The following is a 26,626-nucleotide window of genomic DNA, read 5'->3' on the forward strand; positions in this document are numbered from 1 at the left end:
AACAACTGTAGTTATTGCTGTAACATAATAGGTGGTTTATCACAGATAAATATAAGACTGTATGAGAATTCCAAGATAATATTAAAATAAGTTAAATCTAAATACTACCTAAAGTATTTTGTAGCCATTTTTAATTGTGACTTAATGAGGTCAGTTTGATTTATTACTATCTTTTAAAATAATTAAAAAAAACACTTTCCCATTGAATTAAATTTTTGTTTTTTACCTGGTAAACACTGGAAGCTGAGACTGAATAACCTGGACTCTGACTACAACAAGGAGCAGTGTACTGAACATCAGAACAATAAGCTTTAATAGCGTTTGGAGCATAGAATAAGGAATGCTCCATTTCCCTCGGAGAATCTGCATGGCAGCATCCAACAGCATAGGCAAAGTATACTAGAAAACAGAACATGATGTATGTTACCAGACAGTGCAGTCATGTTTAATCACATTCACTATACTTTACCAATATGAACTTTATTCTAGGGAGACTGTCAGTGCCTGCTAAAGTTAAGGTTTAGGCTAGGACCAGTAACTAACAACTTTTGAAAGCTTTAATATTTTTAACAAAAGCATCCAAGTGTTTTTCACATGGTTTGTCTCTGCTCAAAGTAACCTTTTTTTATTTTAAATAAATGAGAGGAAAAATATTTCCTCTGTTTTTGTATACAAAAATGTGTGAGAGAGTGAAGGGGGAGAAACACTTTCCTCTCATGATGAAAAAATTCTTGCAAAGCCAAACAGCTTGTAATATTACACAGAAGTAGGCCTCACTGAGGCTAACAACTAACTAATGAAGATGTATGGAACATTCCACAGGTGTCTAGTCAGTTTCAGATGAAGTTAAAAAACAACACACACAGTAGTTTTTTTGTCAAGACAGCAAAGCTTTTAAGTTCTAAAGGAATGAAATTCCTTTTTGTGTTCTCTTTAAAAAAAATCAATCCCCAAAGTAAAAAAAAAATACCAAACGTTAAGGTATCATGCATATAGACAGTCATATTACATGATGACACCATTCTCAAACAGAATTTTTATGACAATTTTAGATACTTTTTTTTGTTCTTTTACATTAACACTATTTTCACTGTCATAACAGTCCCATACATTTTTGTTGACAAACTTTCAATAAGGAGTTTTCTTCTCTTTATGAAATTTATTAATTTTACCAGCAGCTATGCGCTATGAGTATACATTTTCTTTTCAAAAAGCAGCTAGCTTTCTTTCGGTGCAATTCAAGGGCTTAGGCAATTAACTATAAAACTTAGCAATGAATTCAGATGGCCCACATATGTCAACAAATTCTCACTAATACATTGTTGCATAAACAGATATAAAATAAACTCTGTATATTGTATATTTTTCATATAAACTTCAATGAATTCAGGCATAAAACAGTATGCTCCAAGATGTTTCATCAAGGTATAAGATTATAGAAAAAAAAATCCGTATATTCTATTTTATTATTTAAAAAATAATATGGATTATAACTAGACTATTGTAATGTGTATATGCAAGTGGATAGAATTAAGGCTGTGTGAGCATTCCCTTACTTTGAGTGTAAGATTTTTGTATTGGGTTTCAATAAAAACTTTTATAGACTGAAAAAATATACTGCTTCCTTAAGGGACAGTCGTGGATAGCTTGCTATATAATTAAGAAGGCCCTGCCCCTACAGCTAGGCTGTTTATACAGGAACAGAAAATTGAATAGGACAAAGGGCAGTAGAAGCCAGGCCGAGCTTAGTTTCTCTTTCACGATCTAGGATGGGGTGGGCAAACTACTGCCTGGGGGCCACAATCAGAACTTCGATGTTTTCGGAGCAGGGTCCGGGGCTTGCCCTCCTCCATGTGTGTTGTGGCTTCGCATGGCTCCCCAAAGCAGAGGCATGTCCCTGCTCCGGCTCCTATGCATGGGGCAGCTGGGAACCATGGCCAATGGGAGCTGCAGGGGCAGCAGTTGTGGATGGGGCAGCATGCAGAGCTTCCTGGCATTGCCTCTGCGTAGGAACCAGAGGGGGGACATGCCGCTGCTTGAGGTAAGCACCACCTGGAGCCTGCACCCGACCCCCTTCCTACGCCCCAACCATGATCCCCCTCCAACCCTCTGAACCCCTTGGTCCCAGCATAGTGCACCCTCCTGCATCCTCTACCCCTCAGTCCCACCAGAGCCTGTGACCCCCAGCCGGAGCCCTCACCCCCTCCCACATTCCAAACCCCGATTTTGCAAGCATTCATGGTGCACTATACAATTTCCACACCCAGATGTGGCCCATGGGCCAAAAAGTTTGCCCACCCCTGATCTAGGAGATCAGCCTAACCAAACTCAGAGTCTTTGTTTTGTGGACTTTTATATAGGGAGCTAGCTCTGAACCAGGGCCCTGAGGTGAAGACCTTATGAATTGTGTATTGTAATTGCTTCTGTCCTCAACCCTTATTAAAAGGGGACATGCTGTTTTGTTATGATGTTGGCTTCTCCTGGCTCTGGGCTGTTAGAGTGAATCTATTGCTATCCCAGCTGGGGAAATTAAGGTGGAGCACATCTGCAGTGCCACACTGCGCTCCAATAGGGCATATGAGGATCACCCATGACTTTGTAATGACAAAATAAGGAAAATACAGTAGATTCTGCTTATTAGCAACCCCTTGGTTGCCAGCAAATTGTTGCAATTATCTAGCAGTTACCCATAAGTGAACGCAGGTGTGTGAAGATCTGTAGTAATGAAGCACTGTGAGGTGCCTTTCATGGCTGCAGCCCCGCAAACCTGTCTGGGGGCAAGGCAGCAGCATGACAGGGGTCTGCAGCCTAGCACTTTCCACAAGGAGGGGAGGCTGTGGGCCAGCCAGTGCAGGACAGCAGTGGGGAGAGGTACTGTTGAGCTTTGAGCCCCAAGTGCCCTGTGAAAAGCCCTGGCATCCAGGCTGCAGACCCACCCTCCCTGCAACCATCTTGTCCACTGCCTCCTCACCCAGTCCGCAACCCCAGGATTCTGGCAGGGTTTCTGCTTTGGGCAAGGAATGTGGGTGCCACAGCCCATTGCCTCCTGTGTGATCCCTGTGAGCAAGAAAGTTTGCAGGGCTGCAGCCAAGGAAAGAAGTGCTAGGATGTGTGTTCCCTGGCTGCACCCCAACAAGCCTGCCTGCAGGGAGGGCTTTTTTTTCAAAAAGTTTTCAAAAAGCATGCCATTGCCAATATCTGAATCTCATTAACCTATATTAACATTAACGTCAATGGCATGGGATGGGTTCCTGGAAAAATGCTGTTAAAGAAGTTGTTAAAAATCAGGCTTGCTATTAAGTGGCATCCACTGTATAAAGAAATACTACTGGATTAGTATAGAAATTCTAGACCAAAATTTCTAAGGTAGGAACAAGTCAAGACACATGCATAAACTGCATATACAAAACACACATGCAAAATTTTGCAGGCACAAAGTTGAAAATGTAGCCTTGAATGCTTGTGACTGACAATTTCTTTTTATTTTGGCCAATATTTTTGCAGTTTTGGCACATAACTTCTAAAAATAAAATTTCTTAAAATTACATATATTTAAACTATAGAAAGTATAATACTGAAAGATATGTTAAGAAAAAACACTATTTTAATTGCTAGGAATATCACCCTCTCTTGACAAAGGAAAGTTAATATTAAATTATGGACAGTTAAATTTTAACTGTCAAGGGATAAAATGAAACCTTACATTTTAAAATATATTTTATTTAGAAACTGACTTTAGAGCCTTTACAGAAGGATGAGATTTCACAAAAATCTAAATGCTAATTGATTCAAATGTGATACTCCAGAACACTTGGTAGTTCATTAACATCTGATGGAAAAGTTTCCATTGAAAGCACCTTCTCTAATTTCATGTAAAGAAATTAAAAGAAAATTAAATTAAATTAAACGGTAAATCAATTTTATGTGCCCTTCACTTTAACTACATTATATACATAGTTTTGGCCTTTGCAAGCATCAGTCTGTATTCAAATTAAAGAGATGTCAAATTTTAACATATTTCCATTTTTGCTAATATCTTTGTCTGCATACAAAAGAACCTGTGTTAGTAGGTATTTACATGATACATTGAGGGAACATGCATTTTTTTTCCAAGATCACAAAGATACAGTTTGCTTCAGCAGACAAAATACTCAGCGCACAAGAATGTGATGGTTATTTAAAACTCTTACAAAAATACTGCAGATCTGCTTGACAAAGGAAATAGTTACAATGCAAATTTTTACAATAAACTTACCCCTTGAGCTATAAATACTTCATAGACACAGCATATCCCCACCACTGTTATTCCTTGTTCTTTGCATAATGTTGCAACGGCTACTAGACACACTGTCACTGCAATTGGAGTCCACACTGCAACATAAAAGGACAGACATTATAAAAACACACTATTTTACAGGACAACCATGTGAACAACATAATTTGACTAATTAAAGTTAACTATCTACAGTTTTCACTTGCCAGTGTTTCAGCAAGATCCCTATTAGGTTGCAGTTTATCTACACATTTACCACCTGTTCTGTTTTTGCCTCGCTTTACATTAAGTACCTTATCAGTTTCTCAGTCGTCTCTTTGAAGCTGAAATATGTGATAAAAAGGTGTGAAGACTTGTATAAATATTCCAAATAGGAAAATGAAAAGAAAATTTTTACTAGCTTTCCAAAAATTTCTTTTTATGCCTGTATCTCTAAGCCAATGGTTTTCAACTTGTGATCTGTGGACCCCACTTCCTAAGATTTCCAGAAGGGTCTGCATTTCTATTTGAAATTTTTTAGGGGACTGCAAAGGAAAAAAGGTTGGAAACCACCACTCTAAGCAATATTTTCATAAATTTCCAAGTGTTGCAGCCGTTAGAACAGGGGACTGGTTCTTAACTCCTAAGTTCTACTTCCAAATCTGTCACTGACTTCGGAGAGTCAATTAGCCTATGTACACCAGTACACTCTCCTCTATAAAAATGAAAATGATAGGAATCCTTTTTACTAGAGAGTTGTACGGTTTAGTTAATGATTGTAAAGCACTCAGAAGTCCTCATATGAAAGGCACTTTATAGTACCAAGTATTATTTATGTTATTACCAAGGCACCAGTAGTCTGAATTAATGAGACTTTCTTTAAGACTAACTGGTTAATCAGAATATTTATGTTTATATTTTACTACCTGAAACCAATATAGAAAAATCAAAACAGTTATGTATATATGATGTTAGGTATTTACCTATGGTATTGTCTGGCCCTTTAGATTTGGTGTATGACAAAAAAGCAGCTAGAAAAAAGATAGATGATAAAAGCTCTGCTCTGCCAACCACTCCAGTTACCTGATGGGGGGGAAAAAGTTAACACTGTTAACTTCTGAACAGAATTAGGTCTTGAAAATTGCTCATATTACAGAAATTAGAAGCCAGTGATAGAACTAAACAAGACCAAAAAATAAAAAATAAAATAGGGCCTGAATCTTCCTCAGGTATGTAAGTGCAACTCCTGTTGAGTTCACTTAGAACTGCACCCATATATCTGAGATCAGACTGCGGCTTAACTACTTCCACCAGTTTCTCATAATTACATATACAGTCCTCAAGTGCCCTCATGTGGCAAATGTCTGCAATTACTCATGTACCATCTAATTAAATTACCAATTAAATTACCTGAGTATTACTATGAATAACCTTTGCAAAGAACATACAATATGATTTCAATGAAAGTTCACTGTGCAGCATGAGAGTAGTATGACCCTTACCCTAAATTTATTGGTACTGTAATTTTATAATGTAACTTTAAAACAAGGTACAGACATCTCCTCTGTACATTGTAGAAGGGTGTGTAAATAGGCAAGATAAAGAAAATGTATCACATCAGCATGAAATAAAGTGATAAAATTATAGATAGAGTGACTTGGTCAAGTCATGAACCACTAATAGAAACTATTAGCCAAAAAGAACTAAAATGAGTAGCTGCTTCTGTACAGATGAGAGGTAAGTCAATCCTTACATTAATTAATAAAAGGACGGAGAAAATAAAATAAACTACTTACTCGTAATTCTTTTTCTCAAAAAATGCCTCTCTGCATTTCTACTCTTGGGTTTGTGCTTGTGTGATGAAGTGGGAATTTTTCTTAGTATTCTGTATGAATTCTGTGTGCCTCAGTTTCCCCTAAGCGCTGTATGGTTAACTAGGTGGTGGTAAAAGGTGGCTTATTCTTTGTAGCAATGCAGGTGGAATTGACACCTGGTTGTCTGGGGCCTCATACCCATGATGAACCCAGAAGACAATGGCCCAGACATTCAGTGCCTAGCAATGAAAGACCTGGGATTGCTGACCCCCTCTCTGCAGGAAGCCAGTCAGTTCTAGCCAGTGGGAGAACAAAGAGCTAAGGAGGATGACCTGGTGACCTGTTTTTGTCTGAGAATGAGAACAAAGAATGGAGGAGGTGCCCTTGAGTATAGTCTGGACTACTGGAAGCAGGAGACATGCTTCTCTACTGGGGCAATTGCAGAGGAGGCTCTGGAGGGTCAGAACTGAACCAGACAGACTGTGCTGTAACTTTCTATCCTCGATGCTATCTAAGAACTTTCTACGCTCTGTTCCAGACATCTAATAAACCCTTCTGCTTTGACAATGCTGCCTGAGAGTCATTCCAATCCAAGGAAGTGGTGGGATACATTGTTCCCTTTGGGTGTGCAGAAAGTTCCAGGGTTTGATCGCAGGAGGGGTTTAACCCAGTGAGAGTGTGATCCTAAAGGGGGTTAACATTCTAAATGAGTCCTCTCTGGATCTGTGACAGCTTGGAAGCACAAGACTGGATAAGAACTCCCTGGTCTTTAAGTTTTTGGAAGTCTGAGACACTTAATAAGATACCTTCCTTTGAAAAGCATGTAATGGTGACTCAAATAAAAAAAAAAATTAAAAAATAAGGTAAAAATATTCTAAATACTTGTTTTCAAATTCTAAGGGAAATTGTTGAGTGGTGATGCAGAGATCTATGTTTAGAGAACAAGAATTTTAAGTAAGTATTATTTTCCCCAAACATATGCTTCCCACTCTTGGGCCCTAAAGCTAAAGATACTCTTTTTATTTCTTATTTTAGATATGTTAACAAGAGAAAAATCAAATCTAACCATGCCTTAAAACACTGATTCTCAAACTTTTGTACCATAGCTCCTCACTTAAAGTTGTCCTAGTTCATGTTGTCAAGTATCAGAGGGTAGCCGTGTTAGTCTGGATCTGTAAAAGCAGCAAAGAATCCTGTGGCACCTTATAGACTAACAGACGTTTTGGAGCATGAGCTTTCGTGGGTGAATACCCACTTCCTCAGATGCATCTGAGGAAGTGGGTATTCACCCACGAAAGCTCATGCTCCAAAACGTCTGTTAGTCTATAAGGTGCCACAGGATTCTTTGCTGCTAGTTCATGTTGTTTCGTTGCTGATCAATTAGGGAGCATGCTCGTTTAAAGTTGTGCAATGCTCCCTTCTAACTTTGGTAGCCGCCTGCTTTGTCCATTCCTTGCAAGAAGAGCAGCACGTTGCAACTAGCTGGTGGGGGCTTGGAACCAGGGTGGACTGGCAGCCCCCCCACCAGCTCCCCACTCCCCTAAATTCCCTGTGCAGCAGCTGCCCAGTAGGCTATCAATTGCCAGCAGTTCAGCTGTCTCTTCCCCCCACTGCCATGTGCTGCTCCTGCCCTCTGACTTGGAGCTACTCCCCAAGACTCCTGCTTGCTGTGGGGGGGGAGGAAGGGGGGCTGTCAGGGTGTCCCCTTCCCTCCTGCTCCTGCACCCCGCTTACCCCATCTTCCACAGAAAAGAAGGGACACATGACTGGGCTCAGCATGGAGGAAGCTTGCTGGCAGCAGCTACAGTCTCAGCAAGCTGATCTAATTAACAAGGCAGTATACTTAAGAGTAGGGTCAGGGAAATGCACATCTCTCTCACACACAGGGTGTCTCTCTCTGTCTGGGATGCTGTCTCTCCTCCCTCCATTCCTGCTGCCTTGTAGAGTGTGAGAGTTAACCATTGAGCGCTCAGCCAATTGCTAGTTCACCATTTAGCAGTAAGACATTCTTTGGGAAATATCCAACCCGCTGATCCCTCCACCTCAACCAAGCTTTACAATCATCATCACTGTGTACCAGCAGTAAATTGTTTGTTTAAAACTTATAGTGTGTGTGTGTGTGTGTGTGTGTGTGTGTGTGTGTGTGTGTGTGTGTGTGTGTGTGTGTGTGTAAGTAAAAAATACGGTCTTTTGTCTGATGAAAAAAATTTCCCTGGAACCTAACCCCCTCATTTACATTAATTCTTAAGGGGAAATTGGATTAACATCGTTTCGCTTAAAGTCACATTTTTCAAGAACATAACTACAACGTTACGTGAGGAGTTACTGTACTGGTGACCCCTTTCACATAGCAAGCCTCTGTGTGCAACTCCCCTTATAAGTTAAAAACACTTATTTTAAAATATTTAACACTATTATAAATGCTGGAGGCAAAGCAGGGTTGGGGTGGAGGCTGACAGCTCGTGACCCCCCATGTAATAACCTTGTGACCCCCGGAGGGGTCCCAACCCCCAGTTTGAGAGCCCCTGCCTTAAAAGGTGAAAAACAGGACTAGTTTCTCTTTTTGGTGTATATGAAAGATAACTCCTTTACAACTGAAAAAGTTGTGGAGGACTAAGATATATTCAGAAAATTTTCAAAAGTGGGCAATTTAAAGAGAATTCCAGAGACAAATACAATTCTTGGGATTAGGAGTGTCTGAGGAACAGGTTTGTGAACAATGTCATCCTGGATGGAAACCCAATCTATGCAAAGATGCACTTGGAAATATGTACAGAAAATACCATGTAGCTGCTTTCCAAATCTCTGAGATAGAAACAGATCTGATGCGAGCTAACTAGAGCTTCTCCGTTCCAAAAAGAATTGAGTTGTGACATTTCCAAGCTACAAGCCTGGTTGGCCGAAGCAGTAAAAATACAATCAAAAAGCCCTGTAGACAAGGTATTCTTGGCAATAATTAAGTTTATTGTTTTGGTATCGAACAAGACAGATGGTGAGTCTGAAACAGTCAAAGGTTTAGGAAGAATATCCTGTATGGGCAGAGTATACCCTAACTGTCTACTATGGAAATTCTTGCATCTTTCTCAAGTTTCCAGTACTGGTCACTGTCAAAACCAGGACACTGGACTAGATGGACCAAAAGTTTGATCTAGTACGACAACCACGATGTTCCTTAGGGCTCTAGTGTACGTTCCAGATAAAAAACATACAGATATTTTCACATCAAACTTGTGGAAAAAGGCCTTATTGGGATGGCTGTACTGTAATGAAAAAAGGTTGGCAGGATAAATGGTGTAACTGGAGTGGAACTCCATTACCACTTTCAGAAGGGACTTAAAGTGTAACCATAGCACTACCTAATCCTTGTAGAATTTAGTGTAAAATGAATTATTAGGAAGAGCCAGAAGTTCATTCATTCTGTGAGCTAAGCTAACCGGCTCCAGGAAAAGCTTCCACAACTTTGTTTAAACAAAAACACAAAACAGGAACTAGATCATCCTTGACTTTTGTGACTGTCAATTATTTCTAACTGTTCTGAATTGTGTTGAATTATTAGTTTTGCAATGCAGCTACTTGTCCACTATGAATTGGATTGAGATCATAAAAGCAATTTAACACAAGCCACAAAATCTGAATTGGGACAGATTTAAACTGTGGAACTTTGTTTGCACAATAGCAAAAGCCATATTAAATCCTCACTGTTAAAATGTGTTTAACTTTATGATACTTTTTCTTACATCTCAGCAGTATAAATACTTTCAGAGGCTACAATATACTAACACACACACACACACACACACGCACAGAGCATATACATATAAAATTAAATTGAGCCGAAAATGTTAATGAATGAAAAATGCGCTTCTCAGGTTTACCTACCGCTTCAGTGTGTATTGGGTGTACTGCAAACAGCAAGGATGCAATTATACTGCTCCTGTTGTCCAGAAAAAGCTTACAGACCTTAAGGAAGACTATGCAAACCACCACATGAAAAACCAGATTTAGGAGGTGATAAGAAACGGCATTTAACTCACTGAACAGGTAGTTTAAACGAAACGTGAGGACAGTAAACGGTCGATATGACTTATGACTCCTCTCCTACAGGGAAATAAACAAACCATAATAATTATCAATTTACACTAATACAATTTAAACCATACACAAGTACTTTTTCCACTACTGAAGTGCATCTACCTAAGATGAACACACCAGTTGATTAACAGCACAGAGCAGCACTACACAGCAGTTAGGAGCAGAAAGTAGAGATTGACAATCATTTAAAATTCCAGGGAAAATTAAGGAGGATAGAAAAAATGTAAAGAGTTAATTTTGATCATTTCCCCAGCTTCCAAATGGGTATTATATATTTTTCAAGTATACTGTCTAATCCACTACTTACCATAGCTGGTGCTCTACTAGATAAAGCACTAATAAAAATGGTCAAAAATATAAAAATAAAATTCAGCTCTTTTAACACATGTATTAGTTTGATATGAGAAAAGTTTGTATCTATCTAGGTTCCTACTTGGCCTTCATGAGCACACTTCTGAATTATACAATGTGTACTCAAAGCAAGAGTACAGAAAAGTGATAATAAAATGTGTATTATTTTACTCATTATCACCCAGGCTATTTACACCATTCCAGTCTGGCATGTCTTAAAAATACACACATTTTTAAAGAAGAAGTATTTGAGATGAAACGATTAGCATAGTTTCTCAAAGATTATTATCCTGTTTAATTGATAAATAAATCTTACAATTTAGATATTCTGAATGTACAGTTTGGGAAGAACTCTTTCTAGATTACTGGGAGTTAATAGTGTTGCCACATGTCAATATAAAGAGAATTTTCCTTAGATATGAAATGAGTGTGAATTGACATAAGACTGTGAAGTCACAATAAGTAGGATATTAATATAACTCTTCCCTGAAAGGATACTTCGATTGCTATTCATATAAGCACCAGAAATTACAAATACATCTACAGTATTATATTCTAACACTGCCAGCTAGTAAGAAGTCCCAAATCCTATTTCATGGCTATATAGTCAGAAGAATGTTTCTTAAAATGATATAATATCACAGCCATAAAAATATATTTTAAAATATGTGGAAGTGTTTCCAAACTATTTTTATGGCATTTTATTTTATTTTATTCTTGTGATACTAAATCTTAGGAAGTTATCAAACTGAGAAAAATAAATTAATATTCATGAAGAAATACATGGATTGTACTGACGTTTCTTAAATTGTTGAGTGATCTGTAAAACAAATATCGGGAAACTAATTAATTAACTGACTAATTAACATAGGTAAACATTTGATGTATGTGAAATTCTGTTTTATTTCAGAGCACAGTCATTACGTATTGTAAAACAGTGAGACTATATTAGAGGTAATTAAACCAATAATGAGAGTAGATTTGTTTACTAGTAAAGCACATTCCTAATGGTGAAAGTGCTGTAATAGTTCTTTGAGTTTCTCTCAAACTGAAAAAAATTCAATACTTAACTGTTAGGTTTATACAATTAAACAGCTTGGCAGTTTTGTATATGTGAGACCATTTACCTTTTAGCAGAGGATTTTAGCTGTGAATATATGCAAGCACATATTATATTTTATTTAATCTCTGTATTTCTACTAATCAGAATGTCTAATACCAGACCAGAGGATATAACAGACTGCGTATAGAGGCTTATCTCAGAACTTATCTGCCCTCGTCCCTCCATTGAGTAATGAGTGCCTCCAAAAGATTAATGAATTTTTTATGTGAGGTTTGGAAATATTTGGAAGTGAGGCACAGATTGTGAAATCCTTGCCCCAATGAAGTCAAAAGGAGTTTTGCCAGGATTTCATCTAGGGAGATGAAGTGATTTGACCAAGGCAAAGTTTGGGAACTCATCTCCCCCAAGTACTAGGCAACTGCACGAACTACAAGACCATCTTTTCTTCCAGTTTTTATAGAATAGTCTACTATTAGGGTTTTTTGTTATTGTTTTTAATTCTTGGGTAGTGTTCAGATACTACAAGTTCTAATTTAAAAAATAAGACTGGATGGACAAAAGCATTATATGTGATACTAGCCTAGTTTATATTTTGTTGCAAGAGGCTGCTGATTAACCAAATTAGTTTATAAAAACACAAATCAGGAAAACATATTAGAAATTGGTATTATTTACCAACTATCGAACAAACTATTCTGCAAAAATGAAATGATAAGGGGGAACATAAGAAGTGGAACTTGGAAGAACTTACAATATTTCTGAGACTAAATAGATCTTATGGCCAATTTACCTCAGACATAGGAGTCCCCCAGAAGTCATTCTGAAACAGATTTTTTAAAGGAGTAGAAGGATGCAAGTCTTTATTGTCCAGAATTGCTGAAACATCATCAAAAACAAAGCCACAGAAGAGACTGTTCCAGTAACAGGCTGCCACCACACCTACTATCAGTGCTATTTCCTTCAGGCTAACATCAGCCATCTTCTTCACAAGCTTTCATGGATTAAATCTGGAAAAATGGAGTTTCATGAACACAAATTTTATTGATGTCAATTTTAGTTTATTTCAACTTCAGCGGTTGAACGTAGTTTTAGAACAATCCATATTAAAAAGGCATAAACCACTGGTCACCAACCTTTCAGAAGTGGTGTGCCAAGTCTTCATTTATTCACTTTAATTTAAGGTTTCGCATGCCAGAAACACATTTTAACGTTTTTAGAAGGTCTCTCTCTCTAAGTCTAAATATTATATAATTAAAATATTGTTGTATTGTAAAATAAACAAGGTTTTCAAAATGTTTAAGAAGCTTAAAATTAAATTAAAATGTTGATCTTATGTCACAAGCCCGCTCAGCCCACTGCTGGTCTGGGGCTCTATTCACCTACGCCGGCAGCGGGCTGAGCGGGGCCTGTGGCCGGGACCCCGGCTGGCAAGGGTCGGCAGCCAGAACCCCAGACTGGCAGCGGGGGCAGGAGGAGGGGGAGTAGAGTGGGCTGGGCTGGATTTTTAATGGCATGCTGCTGCCTGCCAGAGTGCCAGCAGCGTGCCATTAAAAATTAGCTCATGTGCGGTCTTTGGCATGTGTGCCATAGGTTGCCGACCCCTGGTATAAACAGTACAAAACTAAATTCATTCAAAGCTAAATTTATACACACGAGGTCACAGTAATACATTTAAGCTTAAAACTGAGGTTTTCAAAACAAATTTTACAAAACCTAATATTAACAAAAATGGTGAGACTAAACTTTCTCCCCTTAATGAAGGCTTACATCCGAACAAACCTCTGTTCTGCTGTGTTTCATTTACTTATTTCAATTTACAAAAAACTCAAAAGTGGCCATCACATACCATAAGCCTTGCTGCCAGAGACACTTGTAGTCAGAACACTGCCCTATGAATGGTATAGATTAAGGCTATCAATTAATCACAAGTTCATGCATTCAATTAATGCAAAACTAATTAAATTAAAAAGTCATGATTAATCACAGTATTAGTTGCACTGTTAAACAATAAGAATACCAATTTAAATTTATTATAAATATTTTGGTTGTTTTTCTACATTTTCAAATATATTGATTTTAGTTACAACACAGAATGCAAAGTGTACAGTACTCACTTTATATTATTTTTTATTACAAATATTTGCACTGTAAAAAAATAGTATTTTTCAATTCACCTCAAACAAGTCCACTCTGTTCTACTTCTTGTTCAGCCAATTGCTAAGACAAGCAAGTTTGTTTACATTTCCGGGAGACAATGCTACCTGCTTTTTATTTACATCACCTGAAAGTGAGAACCGGCATTTGCATAGCACTGTAGTAGCCTGCTTTGCAAGGTATTTATGTGCCAGATATGCTAAACATTCATATGCCACTTCAAGCTTCGACTTGTAGGCTCTAAAGTCTGTTTCGTTTTTTGAGTGCAGTTACTTAAAAAAGCCAATAATTTTACATTTGTAAGTTTCATTTTCATAAAGAGATTGCACTACAGTACTTGTATGAGGTGAATTGAAAAACACTTTTTTGTCTATCTTGTTTACAATGCAAACATCTGTAATAAAAATAAGATAGTGAGCACTGTACACTTTCTACTGTGTTGTAATTGAAATCAATATATTTGAAAATGTAAAAACATCCAAAATACACATAATAAATTTACACTGGTATTCTAGTATTGTTTAATAGCATGATTCAAACGGATTAATCATGAGTTTTTTAATCTCACGATTGCAATTTTTTAAAATCGTTTGACAGTTCTAGTATAAATAACAGAATTGTAAAACCTTAGTGTTTTCAAATCCTAATGACAAATAAGAAGGCACTCGCAGCATACCTTAATGGCATAGACTGTACTGTTAATGTTTTTGTAAAATTTTAAAACTGCATTTTTAATATAATTTTGTTTCTGCAAAACAGCTACTAAATAGAAAACTAATCATATAAACACAACCTTCTGAAATATACAGGAAACGTTTTATATAAAACGTAAGTGCTTCAGTTAAGTACCTTGGATGTTCAACTGCAAGTGAAAAAAGTAATGATTTGTAATAATAAAAAGTTAAAACTTACTACTGAAGTGGACACTTTGTTCACCTGCATTCTCAGTAGAAAGCTCATGAAGAAGTGAACTTAATTTTTTTTTCAAACTGTTGGCATTAGTCCTGATCACACTTACTGCATGCTTATGGGAATTTTCTATAAAGATGAAAAATGATATTTAGGGAAAATACTAAAACTGAACCTCCCTTTCAATTTCATCTTCCACAGTTGTCTGGTAAACTCATCAAGCACTAGAAACAGTCAATAAATTGCTATGCAATAATCTAAGAATACTGTGAAGTAATTATTTTATTAATATTGATGAGACTTGGTCAGTGAGTTGAAGTTACTGCATACTGGGTTATAAGACTTTCCTGTATGAATATATTGTTCTAGATTAGCAGGGGGCTGTAGGGAAGAAGAAACAAGAGGGCAATTACAAGTCAAAGTGACACAGCTGTTTTGCGGAGGCTGGGACCTAACTGATCAAAGAGCAATAAACAGTTAAAAAAGTGACCTGCTCTTAGGGCTTGTCTACACTGGCACTTTACAGTGCTGCAACTGTCTCACTCAGGGGTGTGAAAAACACCCCCCCTGGGAGTTGTACATTTCAGCATTGTAAAGTGCCAGTGTAGACAGTGCTCCCAGCACTGGTAGCTATGCCCCTCGTGGAGGTGGTGTTTTTTTTTTTTTTTTTTTTAAAAGAGCGCTATGCCGTGACTACACAAGTCATGTTAAAGCACTGCCAGGAAAGACCTGCCCTTATGGAAGGGTGGTGTTTATCCAAGGACTAAGCAGATGAAGCTGGAGAAAAAAAAATGGTTTGTGAATTAGGGAACAGACAATGCCAGCCAGCCCCTAAGGGTCTTGGGGAGTCTATAGGAAGCTTAGACCTACCACGATCCCAATGTGGAACATGGCGTGACCCTACGAACACCTCACTGCCAACTGGCAAACGGTACACTGTTCTCTAGCAGCAACTCCTTTCAGGCCTGATAAATTCACTACACCTAACACATTGCTTTCATAGCATTTATGCAAAAAAGGTCAGGTGTGTTCTATAATAAAAGCTAATGGTATACTGGTCCTCATAATTGTTGCAAGATGTTAATTCAATTGATATTTAAGGAGCTGTTTATACATACTGAAAACACATGTTAGAGCCTGTATACCAGGCAGAGTTGACAAACAGGTTTTGGCCAGATAAGGGATGTATATTCAGATGGAAAACAAGTGTTATCAGCTAACACAATGGAAGACTCCTTGCATATGATATCAATAGGGCCGGCTCTAGCCATTTCGCCACCCCAAGCACGGCAGCACGCCGCGGGGGGCACTCTGCCGCTCGCCGGTCCCGCGGCTCTGGTGGACCTCCCGTAGGCGTCCCTGCGGAGGGCCCGCTGGTCCCACAGCTCCAGTGGACCTCCCGCAGGCGTGCCTGCAGATGCTCCACCGGAGCCGCAGGACCAGCGGACCCTCCGCAGGCACGCCTGCGGGAGATCCACCGGAGCTGCCTGCTGCCCTCCTGGCAACCAACAGGGCGCCCCGCAGCATGCTGCCCCAAGCACGCGCTTGGCACGCTGGGGCCTGGAGCCGGCCCTGAATATCAACATGAGGATATGAAGGCAACGTGGAGACAGCACAATAGGGAATAAACCACGGCATCATTCTGACTCTGGGGACAAAACAATGAACTCTAGGGATACAAAAAGAATGTGAAAAGACATTTTGTTATTTTTCACCGCAGAAACAAAAAGTATAATTTTTGCATTCACGAAAGGAGGATCCCAGCCATGCTGCTTGGAAACACTGGGAGTTTGGAAAAGATGGGAGTTTGCTTTAGGTATGATAAATAACTTTAATGGGCAAAAATCCTTGTCTAAAGTTAAGTGTAGACTCTGGGAAGTGTGGTACTTTTTGTTTTATCTGTAATCATTTATGTTTCCATCATTATCCTAGTTCACTATCTCTTAAACCTTAGCCATTGAAAATAAACTTATGATTGTTTTCACTATAAATATATCCTAATGTTGTGATGTTATATTGCAGCTGATTCTCCACTGAACCAAACAAACTGGTATATGCACTATTCCTTTGAGAACAGCTTACCTGGTAATTTCAGTGAGTCTCCAGTGGTTAAGGGCTAGATGCTACAGGGGAACACTTCAAAGGGACTCTATTGTTCACGCAAGGTAAAGTAAGGGTTGGCAGAACCCTAAGGAGATTATTTGGGTGGCTAACAGACTGGTGGTGTCAAGGAGCTGAAACTTAGTTACGTACAAGCATCTCTCTTTCTCTCTCACTGGAAGCAAAGGAGAGGACGAAAGGGGGGAGGGGACATAAGATGACTCACAATCCTGAGCACTCCAAGCAAGCAACACAGATGGTTAGGCAACTGGTAAACTAGACATGTGCATAGTCTATTTTGTTTTAATATCTGTATTCTCTTAAAAGCTTTTTTTCCTAAATAAATAATACTTTGTTTTAAGGAGGTTGTTTGGTTACTGGTTACCAATGACCATTACTCCTTGACACTGGTGAAACAGCCACTGCTAGAGAGAGAGCTAACAAACAAATGGTATCACTTAAAGAAACAGCCCAATTATCTGCAATTTTAAAATGTTACACCAAGCTGTGATTGTGTACCCCATGTAAAACCCAGTACCTCATATATACAACATTTATATGATTATGATATATTTTGTACAAAGTATGCCTTGTGAGGTATCATTTGAAAACTCAATCTGCTGAAAATCATTGTTCTGTTAAAATGTATGTGTGTAAATCCATGAGATTTTATGATATGCTGTTGCTGAAATATGTTGTAATTCTGAGGAACACCCACAGACTAGCTCCTCAGAGACAACCAAGGACTGACAACAGGTTTTAGAAAACTATTAATTGTTGAAGCAACCATTTGCTAGTAGGGGAGAGTGTAAACAAACAAAAAAAAAGTCATCTCTATTCAGGTCAACAGGGCAGGTGCATATTCATTACCCACTGTTTGAATGATGGACTAAATATGAGCTTGTACCATCCATTGGGTTACTAAACAGTACAAGATGCACATTTCTGGGGGGCAAGGCTGGGACCAAGGGATATGAGGGTGTCGCCCTGTATCTATTCATAGATGGCTGGGCACAGCATTCATGTATTCAGCTGGGAGTGACTTTGCATGCTCCTTTTTTGCTATGTAAGAGAAGGAGGTACGTGCCAACATACCCTTAGTGGAGGAGTAGGTTCTGCTATCTGAAGAACATGGATTATGTTTCTGGCTCTGTGAGAAGTTACCTTGTGAAACCTTTGTTAGGCCGAAGCCTACCTTTGTGAGGCCAAAGCCATTTGACTTTTTTGGTGAATTAAGGAGTGAGCAGAGCTTAGAGAAGTTTTACTGTTCACTAGCAAAACTTTGTAGAAGGCATCCCAGGCTGGAGAACTAAGGAGATACAGCATTTCAGGTTGCACGCTGGGGAATGTGTCACAAGCACAGCACTTGAGTCAGGCCTGCACTCAGCCAAGTTCACTGGGGATAGCTCTTTACACAGAAGGCTTGGCTCAACATTGACCCCTGGATCCCCAGCTCACTCTATGTTCCCTTGGGCCTTGCCCTCGTCCTCTTACATAGCAAAAATCCAAGGTGATCAGCCCATTAACTCCAACCCTGTTCCAATCCTCCTAATGTTACTGGAACTCCTAATATAACTCTGAGTCCTGAGCCCTTCTTCCCATTCATTTCTCCTTGCATGGCTCCTGGTTGTTTTGTATCTTCAATATTATCATATTTATTTGCACAATACCTCTGTGAGGGAAGGAAATATTGGGACGTCCATTTTCGAGAAGGGAGATTATGGCCAAATTTAGAGGTCATCTCTGAAAATCCTGATTTAAGTGATTTGCCCACCATCACATTAAATGTCTGTTGCAGCGCAAAGGAGAAAACCCATTTCTAATCTCCAGTCCATCATCCCTTTTTCCTGCAGTTCCTTCTCTCATTCACAATACAGAAATGTCAATATGTACCATTATTTGCTAGGCAAACGTGTCTCTCTCTCACAGGTCTTTGTAAAGGCAATGTAACTAAGAGTATGTCTACACTGAAATAAAAGACCCACAGCACAGCTGTGGTTGGCCTGCGTCAGCTAACTTACACTTGCGGGGCTCAGGCTATGGGAGTAAAAACTACCATGTCAACGTACCCTTAGTGGATGAGTAGGTTCTGCTATCTGAAAAAAATGGATGATGTTTCTGGCTCTGTGAGAAGTTACCTTGTGAAACCTTTGTCAGGTCAAAACCTACCTTTGTGAGACCAAGGCCATTTGACTTTTTTGGTGAATTAAGGAGAATTAATGTGAAGATTTATAAACTGAAAACTGGCTGCAACTTTAAATGGGCAAGACAGAAATTCCAATACACTGCATTATACTCACTCACCTCAACATTAGAGACCTTCAAATTGACGCCACAATCTTCTACCCCTGGAACTAACACACCTTCCAAATACATTGCAAAATTTTTTTGCAAGACATCATTAGAATGTTTGGAATCAGGATCCCTGGGTTCTATTCTTAGTTTGATAAAGGAACTGTAGACTAGAGCAGGAGTTCTCAAACTTCATTGCACCGTGACCCCCTTCAGCCAAGAAACATTACTACATGACCCCAGGAGGGGGCGGGACCAGAGCCTGAGCCCGCCCAAGCCCCATCACCCAGGGCAGAGGTAGGGGAGAAAAAGAGCCAAAGCCCCAATGCCTCAGGCCAAGAAGTCAAAGCAGAAGCTCTCGGGATTGGGTCCCAGGCCCCAGCAAGTCTAAGCCAGCCCAGGACCCATAATTTGAGAATTGCTGATCTAGTTGTTACTGACAGAATCAGTAAGCACTGACATTTGATAGTCATTTCAAAAGCCAGGGTGGCTGAATGAGGAAGACTTGAGTCTTATACCTTAAGGACCTAGGTTCTATTCCCTGCACTATACACAAACAGTTGACACAATCTCAGTTATCTTACTGGTAAGACAGGTGCGGATATGATAGTTGTCTATCCTAGGAAGAGAATATGGGGTATTGACCAATAAGAATCGTGAGAGGCAAAGGAATATTGCCAGTTAAAGAGAAGACTTTAATTCATGGTCTTCTGGCTCTCACCCAGGGGACTTTCCCCTAAACTAGTGGGTATTTTGTGTGCAAGGGGTCTCAATCCCTCCATGTACAGTGCTGGCATTCTATGCTAGAACAACGTTTGGCATACTACTCTAGAAACAGAAATAAAGTTTAACAACAGTTTTATTTCTAAGATTTCACAAGTTATCCTTTGTAGTGAACACCAGATATCAATAGGGGAAAGCTAGTGATAAAATTTCATTTGGTTGTTGCCCACAGATATTCCCCACTCCATCCCAACAAAAATGGTTAAGAAAATTGAATTTAGAAAAACAGGCCATAAGGGGAATAAGGAGTAGGACTTTAGAGTGTATCCTAGACCAAACAGCCCGAACTTTAAACCATAAACACTAGCCTGAATTTGCATGTCAGTTTTCAAGTTGATCTGACTACCTGTGTGGAGAAGTTAGAAAATTCATGTTTAGATAGAAATGCTATTGCAAATCAAAGTATGGTACAGCTATCCACAGTTAGCAATCCTGTGGGAAGCAAGCTCTCTGCAACATCATTCCTACTATGGAACTTGCAGAAAAAAAATTGGGCTTATATTGATCAGTCAGACCTTGAATTAATTGAGAACCAATTTTATACAACTGGAAGTGGACTGAATATTCCTCTTCTGCTGGTTTTGTAGCATTTACTATTTTACACCTTTGGTTATTCTATATGCAAATGGTAGAAGGGAAATACATTTACATTGTGTAAGTCTTGTATATAGTGTATAAGTCTTGTATAGCATGTCTTTTATATTATTCCCAGAATACTTTACTGCTCTAATAAACCTTTTCAAGTTCTGTGTAAAGATAGTAAAGTAATTCCAGCACAGAAGTGCATTAAGAACAGTTCATGGTCCAGCACCACACACACTTTTACATAGGTGAATACCAGTTTGAGTCACTCAGCGTTTTTCAAAACTGTGTGGGAATCTGACACGAATAGGTCTCCATTAAAATTCCACAGACACTAGGACTATTAAGTAACCTGTAGCAAGTTTTTGTGCTGGAGTTCTAACTCCTGAAAAACATTACATATAGTTTACATCTACTCAGTATTTGAGGGTTCAGATATATTCCAATTTCATTGATTTCTTTCAGAAACTCTCAACTGAAAACATTAATAATAAACAGTTACTAACTTTAATTCTTTCCAAAAGAAGCAGAGCTCTTCTAAGCCTTAGGTATCACCAACAGCCTGTGGCTACAACTTCCACCAGTTTAATTATATGTTGCATTTATTAGTTTTAAATCTGGTGTTTTTAATTTCACAGATTGCCCCACTTTTCATCGTATGATGAGACAGAACGAAAGCTTCCAGTCCACCTTCTCTGGACCATTCATTATTTTGTATACTTTATCCTATTCCTTCTTGTTTAGCTCCTTTCTGAGGTAATCACTCCTAGTCTTTTCAATCTCTCATAACAGTTTTTCCATCCTTCTGATAGTTTCTTTACCTTTCTCCAAACCCTCCGTCAATCTACAATATTCTTTTTGAAACTGGGGGACCAGTACTGCAATTTACTAGATGAGGTAACATCTAGATTTATGGGATATCTGCTGTAGGATTCTCCATTCTGTTCCTTATACAATAAAAGCTGTATTATCCCGCCCCGTACCAACCAGAAAGCAATATAAACCAGCATTTCTAATCTTCAAAGAAAGTCTGGTTTACAGTTTGGTTAGCGTGCAGAATTTTTAATTTTTTTGCCAAAGTATTCCCACAGGAATGGATAGTTGACTCGGAACCCTGTAGGGAAGTGGTTCTCAAAGTAGGGCTGATGCTTGTTCAAGGAAAGCCCTTGGCGGGCCAGTTTGTTTACCTGCGGCATCTGCAGGTTCAGTCGATCACGGTTCCCACTGGCTGTGGTTCACCGCTCCAAGCCAATGGTGGCTGCAGGAAGGGCGGCCAGAACATCCCTAGGCCTGCGCTGCTTCCTGCAGCCCCCATTGGCCTGGATTGGCCAAACCTGTGGACGTGGCAGGTAAACAAACCGGCCCAGCCTGCCAGGAACTTTCACTGAACAAGCAGCGGCCCTAGTTTGAGAACCACTGCTCTAGGGCATATGAATAGTTTGATACTTCTTTTCAGTATGCATCATTTTGCATTTACCTACACACAATGTCATTTGCCATTATGATGCCAACTCACTTGACTTAGTTAAGTCACTGTGACGTTTGTTACAGTCTTCTCTGGATTTCTCCTGTCCCCATCCAGCTAAATAAGACCTAGTATAGACCTAAAAATTAGACCTACATAGCTATATCCCTCAGGTTTGTGAAAAATTGTGCATCCTTTGCGATATCATTAAGAATTTTTCTACATTCTTAAGGTGAACCTAAGCAGACATAGGTACCCTGAGAGGTGGATTAACTCCACTGATGGACAAATCCTTCCCGTTGATACACGAAATGCCTACTCTACAGCACTACAGTGGCCTAAGCATTGCTTTTGTTTCAACTGGGATTGGTTACCTGCAACTTCATGCCTAGAAAAAAGTGAAAGTGACTTCTGAGGAAGCTGTAACAACATTTGAGCACTCCCTCGAGGATGAGAGGGGTTACAATCAGGATGAGGCATGTATGCACATAGGGAGAGTCAAATAACCTAAAATGTTCCAGGCATGGTTGAGCATCAAAATGCAACAGTACATACAAAGAAGAATACGGAAAAACTAACAGCTACAGATCCACTTGCAAGGCAGGAACAATAATGAGAAAGCTCAGCTTTGAGGGCTATATGCTACTGGGTTTTTTCTTGTTCTGAATATCCTAACGTTTTCTATGGCTTATTTGTATTGAGATAGGGGATCGCTGCTGGGCCAGGCACCGCACAACTCAAGAAACTGGCCCCTGTCCCAAGGAGCGCCCAGTCACAGCATGCCGGCGATATGTGGGCAGTGGCACTGCACTGCAGCCTCTCCCGGGAGCGGAGCTGTGGGGAGAGGTCATTAGGGGGCCGGAGCCGGGGCAGACCCCTGGTCTGCGGGCGGGAAGGGGTGTACGGCTGAGGCAGGCCGGGAAGGACCCGGACCCGTGGTGGTACAGGGACCTCGCAGCCGGCTCTGAGGCAAGACTCAAAGCAGGGGCGGCTCTGAGGCTGGGCCCGCCGCGCTGCCCACCGCGGGGCGGCAAGGGGCGCGCAAGAGCCGGGGGAGAGCTGCGGGGCGAGCACATCGCGGCACGGGGCGAGCAGCCCCTCCCCGGCGGGTGACCGCGGGCGGCATCACCCACCTTGCCGAATCCCCTCCCCCCTACGGGCCTGGGGGAGGTCCCAGCTCGGCCGCCCCCATCGCCGCACTCCCCTACCTGGCGCCGTAAGATAACGAGCTCTCCCTGCTGCCAATGCCCATAACTCGCTCCGCGGCCACTGAGCCCGTGCTACGGATAGCGGGGACGCGCCCTTCTGCGCTACGCAAGCGCAGAGCCAACGCCTGCCCGAAGGATGCCGGGACTTATCCCTCCAGACTACAGGTCCCAGCCTGCAGGCTGGTTTGAAGTAGCCTGAGGCACTGGGACCTGTAGTCTCGGTGAGGCCGCATGGCATGCTGGGAAAGGGAGTCGGATTTAGGCTTGGGGGATTCCTCCTTGAACAGCGTGGTCTTCTGTGCCATTGAGAGCGGTCCTCGCCCTTTCTGGCGCGTTGCATGCCGGGAGTGGTAGTCTTCGCAAGGTCCGCTGTGCACGCTGGGGCTTGTAGTCCCGCGGGAGTTTTGATTCGACCGGGGTTTGCGTGTATCCGGGTCTACCCCGCTCTGGCTGAGCGCGGCCGCAGAGCAATGTTTGATGGCGTCGCCTAGCAGCAGCTGTTGCTCGCAGTAGCTTCCACGGAGAGGGGTGAGGGCAGGCGGGCGCGGCAGTGGGGGGATGGGGCGGGGCGCGGGGGAGGCGAGCTGCCGGGCAAGGGGGGAGGCCGCCGGTGGGCCTGGGGCGCAGTTGGGGGCATAGCAGCGTCCCCCGTCTTTTCCCCACGTCCCCCATCCACGGGGCCCGGGCTGTGGTCGGGTGGGAGAGCGCAGCTGCCTCCCTGCAGAGAGCGCGGCCACGCACCGTGGGACGGCCTCGTCTGCGTGGACAAGAGCACGGCTCTTGCCGGGGGAGGCTGTGTGCGAGCGGAGACTGCCCTGCGCTGGGCTGGCACATGCTGATAGGGAAGATCCACAGGGTCTGGTGGCGTGTGAGGGAACCACGGGGTGCGTGTCAAGCCTTTAAAAACGTTCCTGGCAAATAGAAAAGATGCAAAGCCATTGGGCCTCTGATGATGTAATGCTTCTCTGGTACCCAGGGTTACTGCCACTTCTCATTAGCCTGAGGAAGCCTTGATTGTGCTAGCTCCCTCAAGCTCTCTGAGCATCTCCTAGAGTGTCCAGCCCCAGGTCCCCGGGGCGCTTGCATTATTCACAGATTTGCTGCTTCCAAAGAACCAGTACATCTTAAATTACTGGTTACCTTACATCACTCCTCTTAATGCTCGTCACTTAGATGAATCAACTTTTGTTTTCACTCTAAACATAACTAAGTATAGAGATTCCAGGGATAGCAAGTTGAAGTATCGGAAACAAAGGGTTACATATAAAATAAACTAACACACATAACATACATTCTAGGGTTTAGTCTTAATTAACAAGATACACTCATGCCTCATAAAATATTGGCAAAGAGTACTGCGGCACCTTATAGACTAACAGACGTATTGGAGCATGACCTTTCGTGAGTGAATACATCTGACGAAGTGTGTATTCACCCACGAACGCTCATGCTCCAATATGTCTGTTAGTCTATAAGGTGCCACAGGACTCTTTGCTGCTTTTACAGATCCAGACTAACACGGCTACCCCTCTGATACTTCATAAAATATTGTTCACCGGCACTTGCCAGGCAGGCAGGCTGTGATCCCTTTTTCATGAGAGATGATGCACTGTCTGCTAGGTATGAAGGTATGCTAGGTATGCCAAGTATACCTCTCCACTCTTGGCTATGCCACCACAATCCACTGTCTTTACTTGTAAATGGGATCCCATCCTGCTGTTTATTTCTTTGTAAAATTTACGAGAGGAAATTTACAGTATCTTTCCACTGGTATCACAGTCACTATGCAAATAAACCAGTGCCATTATAAAGTGGACAGTATACAACAATAACAACAGGAGTACTTGTGGCACCTTAGAGACTAACAAGTTTATTTCAGCATAAGCTTTCGTGGGCTACAGCTCACTTCTTCGGATACATAGAATGGAACACATGGACAAGAGATATTTATACATACAGAGAACATGAAAAGGTGGAAGTATGCATACCAACAGGAAGAGTCTAATCAATTGAGATGAGCTGTCATCAGCAGGAAAATAAAAACTTTTGAAGTGATAATTGAGATGACCCATAGAAGGTGTAAGGAGAACTGAACATAGGGAAATATATTCAATTAATGTAATGACCTAACCGTTCCCAGTCTCTGTTTAAACCTAAGTTAATTGTATCTAATTTGCATATTAATTCGAGTTCCGCAGTCTCTCTTTGGAGTCTGTTTTTGAAGTTTTTTTGTTGCAAAATTGCCACCTTCAAGTCTGTCACTGAGGGTTTGGCTACACTTGCAGGTGTGCACTGCTGGGAGTTAAAGCTGTCTTCATACAGCTGTGTAGGGAAACTGCTGCAGTGTGGCCACACTGACAGCTATCAGCGCTGCAGTGTGGCCACTTTTGCAGCATTTGCAGCGGTGTTGGGAGTGGTGCATTATGAGCAGCTATCCCACAGAGCACCTCTTCACATTCTGGTGCCGTGGGTTGTGGGAAGGGGGCGGAGGGTGCGGGTCATTCTGCTTCCTGTCCCGACGCCCCGTGATGCATTGCTTCACATCCTAGCAATCCCTGTTTTTCCGTCCATGTTTGGCACCATCTTGCCTGTTTCAACGGTTTCTGTGCAGCGCGATTTCTGTGGGAAATGGAGCCCAAACTGCTGAGGAGTATGCTGACGAGTCTTGCCAGCACATCACATTTGGCAGTTGAGCTATTCCTTAAGATCCAAAGTGACAGTGAGTAGTCCGATGATGATAGCGAGTCGCGTAATGAGTGCGACATGAAATTGCTTGTGGCATTCACGGACATGCTCAGCACTGTGGAACGCCGCTTTTGGGCTCGGGAAACAAGCACTGAATGGTGGGATCACATCGTCATGGAAGTCTGCGATGGCGAGCAGTGGCTGCAGAACTTTTGGATGAGAAAAGCCACTTTTATGGGACTGTGTGCTGAGCTCACCCCCACCCTGCGGCGCAAGGACACGAGATTGAGAGCTGCCCTGCCGGTGGAGAAGCATGTAGCTATTGAAATCTGGAAGCTGGCAACTCCAGACAGCTACTGATCGGTCGGGAACCAGCTTGGAGTGGGAAAGTCGACCGTTGGAATCGTGTTGATGCAAATTTGCAGGGTCATTAATCGCATCCTGCTAAGAAGAATCGTGACTCTGGGGAATGTGCAGGACATTGTGAATGGCTTTGCCCAAATGGGTTTGCCTAACTGTGGAGGGGTGATAAATGGGACGCATATTCCTATTCTGGCACCACCCCACCTAGCATCCAAGTACGTTAATCAGAAGGGGTATTTCTCCATGGTTCTCCAGGTGCTTGTGGATCACCGTGGGCATTTCATTGACATTAACACAGGCTAGCCCAGAAAGGTGCATGACGCCCGCATCTTTCGGAACAGTGGCCTGTTCAGGAAGCTGCAGGCTGGGACTTTTTTCCCAGACTGGAAGATCACAGTAGGGAACGTCGAAATGCCCATTGTGATCCTTGGAGACCCTGCTTACCCATTAATGCCATGGCTCATGAAACCGTACATAAGGAACCTTGAAAGCAGCAAGGACTGGTTCAACTAC

General features: G+C 41.4%; 2 protein-coding genes across 5 annotated transcripts in view; one reads left to right on the plus strand and one right to left on the minus strand.

The window, feature by feature from the left end:
• Positions 1–23,167, minus strand: part of TMTC3 (transmembrane O-mannosyltransferase targeting cadherins 3) — a 58,556-nt gene extending 35,389 nt beyond the window's left edge. Inside the window, exons 1-7 of one of the 2 annotated variants that reach the window (XM_030548590.1) lie at positions 23,066–23,167; positions 14,639–14,764; positions 12,363–12,579; positions 9,946–10,164; positions 5,236–5,335; positions 4,256–4,371; positions 227–399 (exon numbers count right to left, since the gene is read on the minus strand). In XM_030548590.1, coding sequence (XP_030404450.1) covers positions 227–399; positions 4,256–4,371; positions 5,236–5,335; positions 9,946–10,164; positions 12,363–12,551 — 797 coding nt within the window. In that variant the 5' untranslated portion in view covers positions 12,552–12,579; positions 14,639–14,764; positions 23,066–23,167. The remainder of the gene's footprint in view (positions 1–226; positions 400–4,255; positions 4,372–5,235; positions 5,336–9,945; positions 10,165–12,362; positions 12,580–14,638; positions 14,765–23,065) is intronic. The other variant, XM_030548592.1, reaches the window with a different exon arrangement.
• Positions 23,168–23,279: 112 nt separating this feature from the next.
• CEP290 (centrosomal protein 290) overlaps positions 23,280–26,626 on the plus strand; it is a 118,961-nt gene continuing 115,614 nt past the window's right edge. For all 3 annotated transcript variants that reach the window (XM_030548587.1, XM_030548586.1, XM_030548588.1), the window contains exon 1: positions 23,280–23,593. The gene's annotated coding sequence lies outside the window, so the exon portion shown is untranslated. The remainder of the gene's footprint in view (positions 23,594–26,626) is intronic.

The sequence above is a fragment of the Gopherus evgoodei genome, chromosome 1, assembly GCF_007399415.2.
Source record: "Gopherus evgoodei ecotype Sinaloan lineage chromosome 1, rGopEvg1_v1.p, whole genome shotgun sequence".
Classification (NCBI taxonomy): Eukaryota; Metazoa; Chordata; order Testudines; family Testudinidae; genus Gopherus; species Gopherus evgoodei.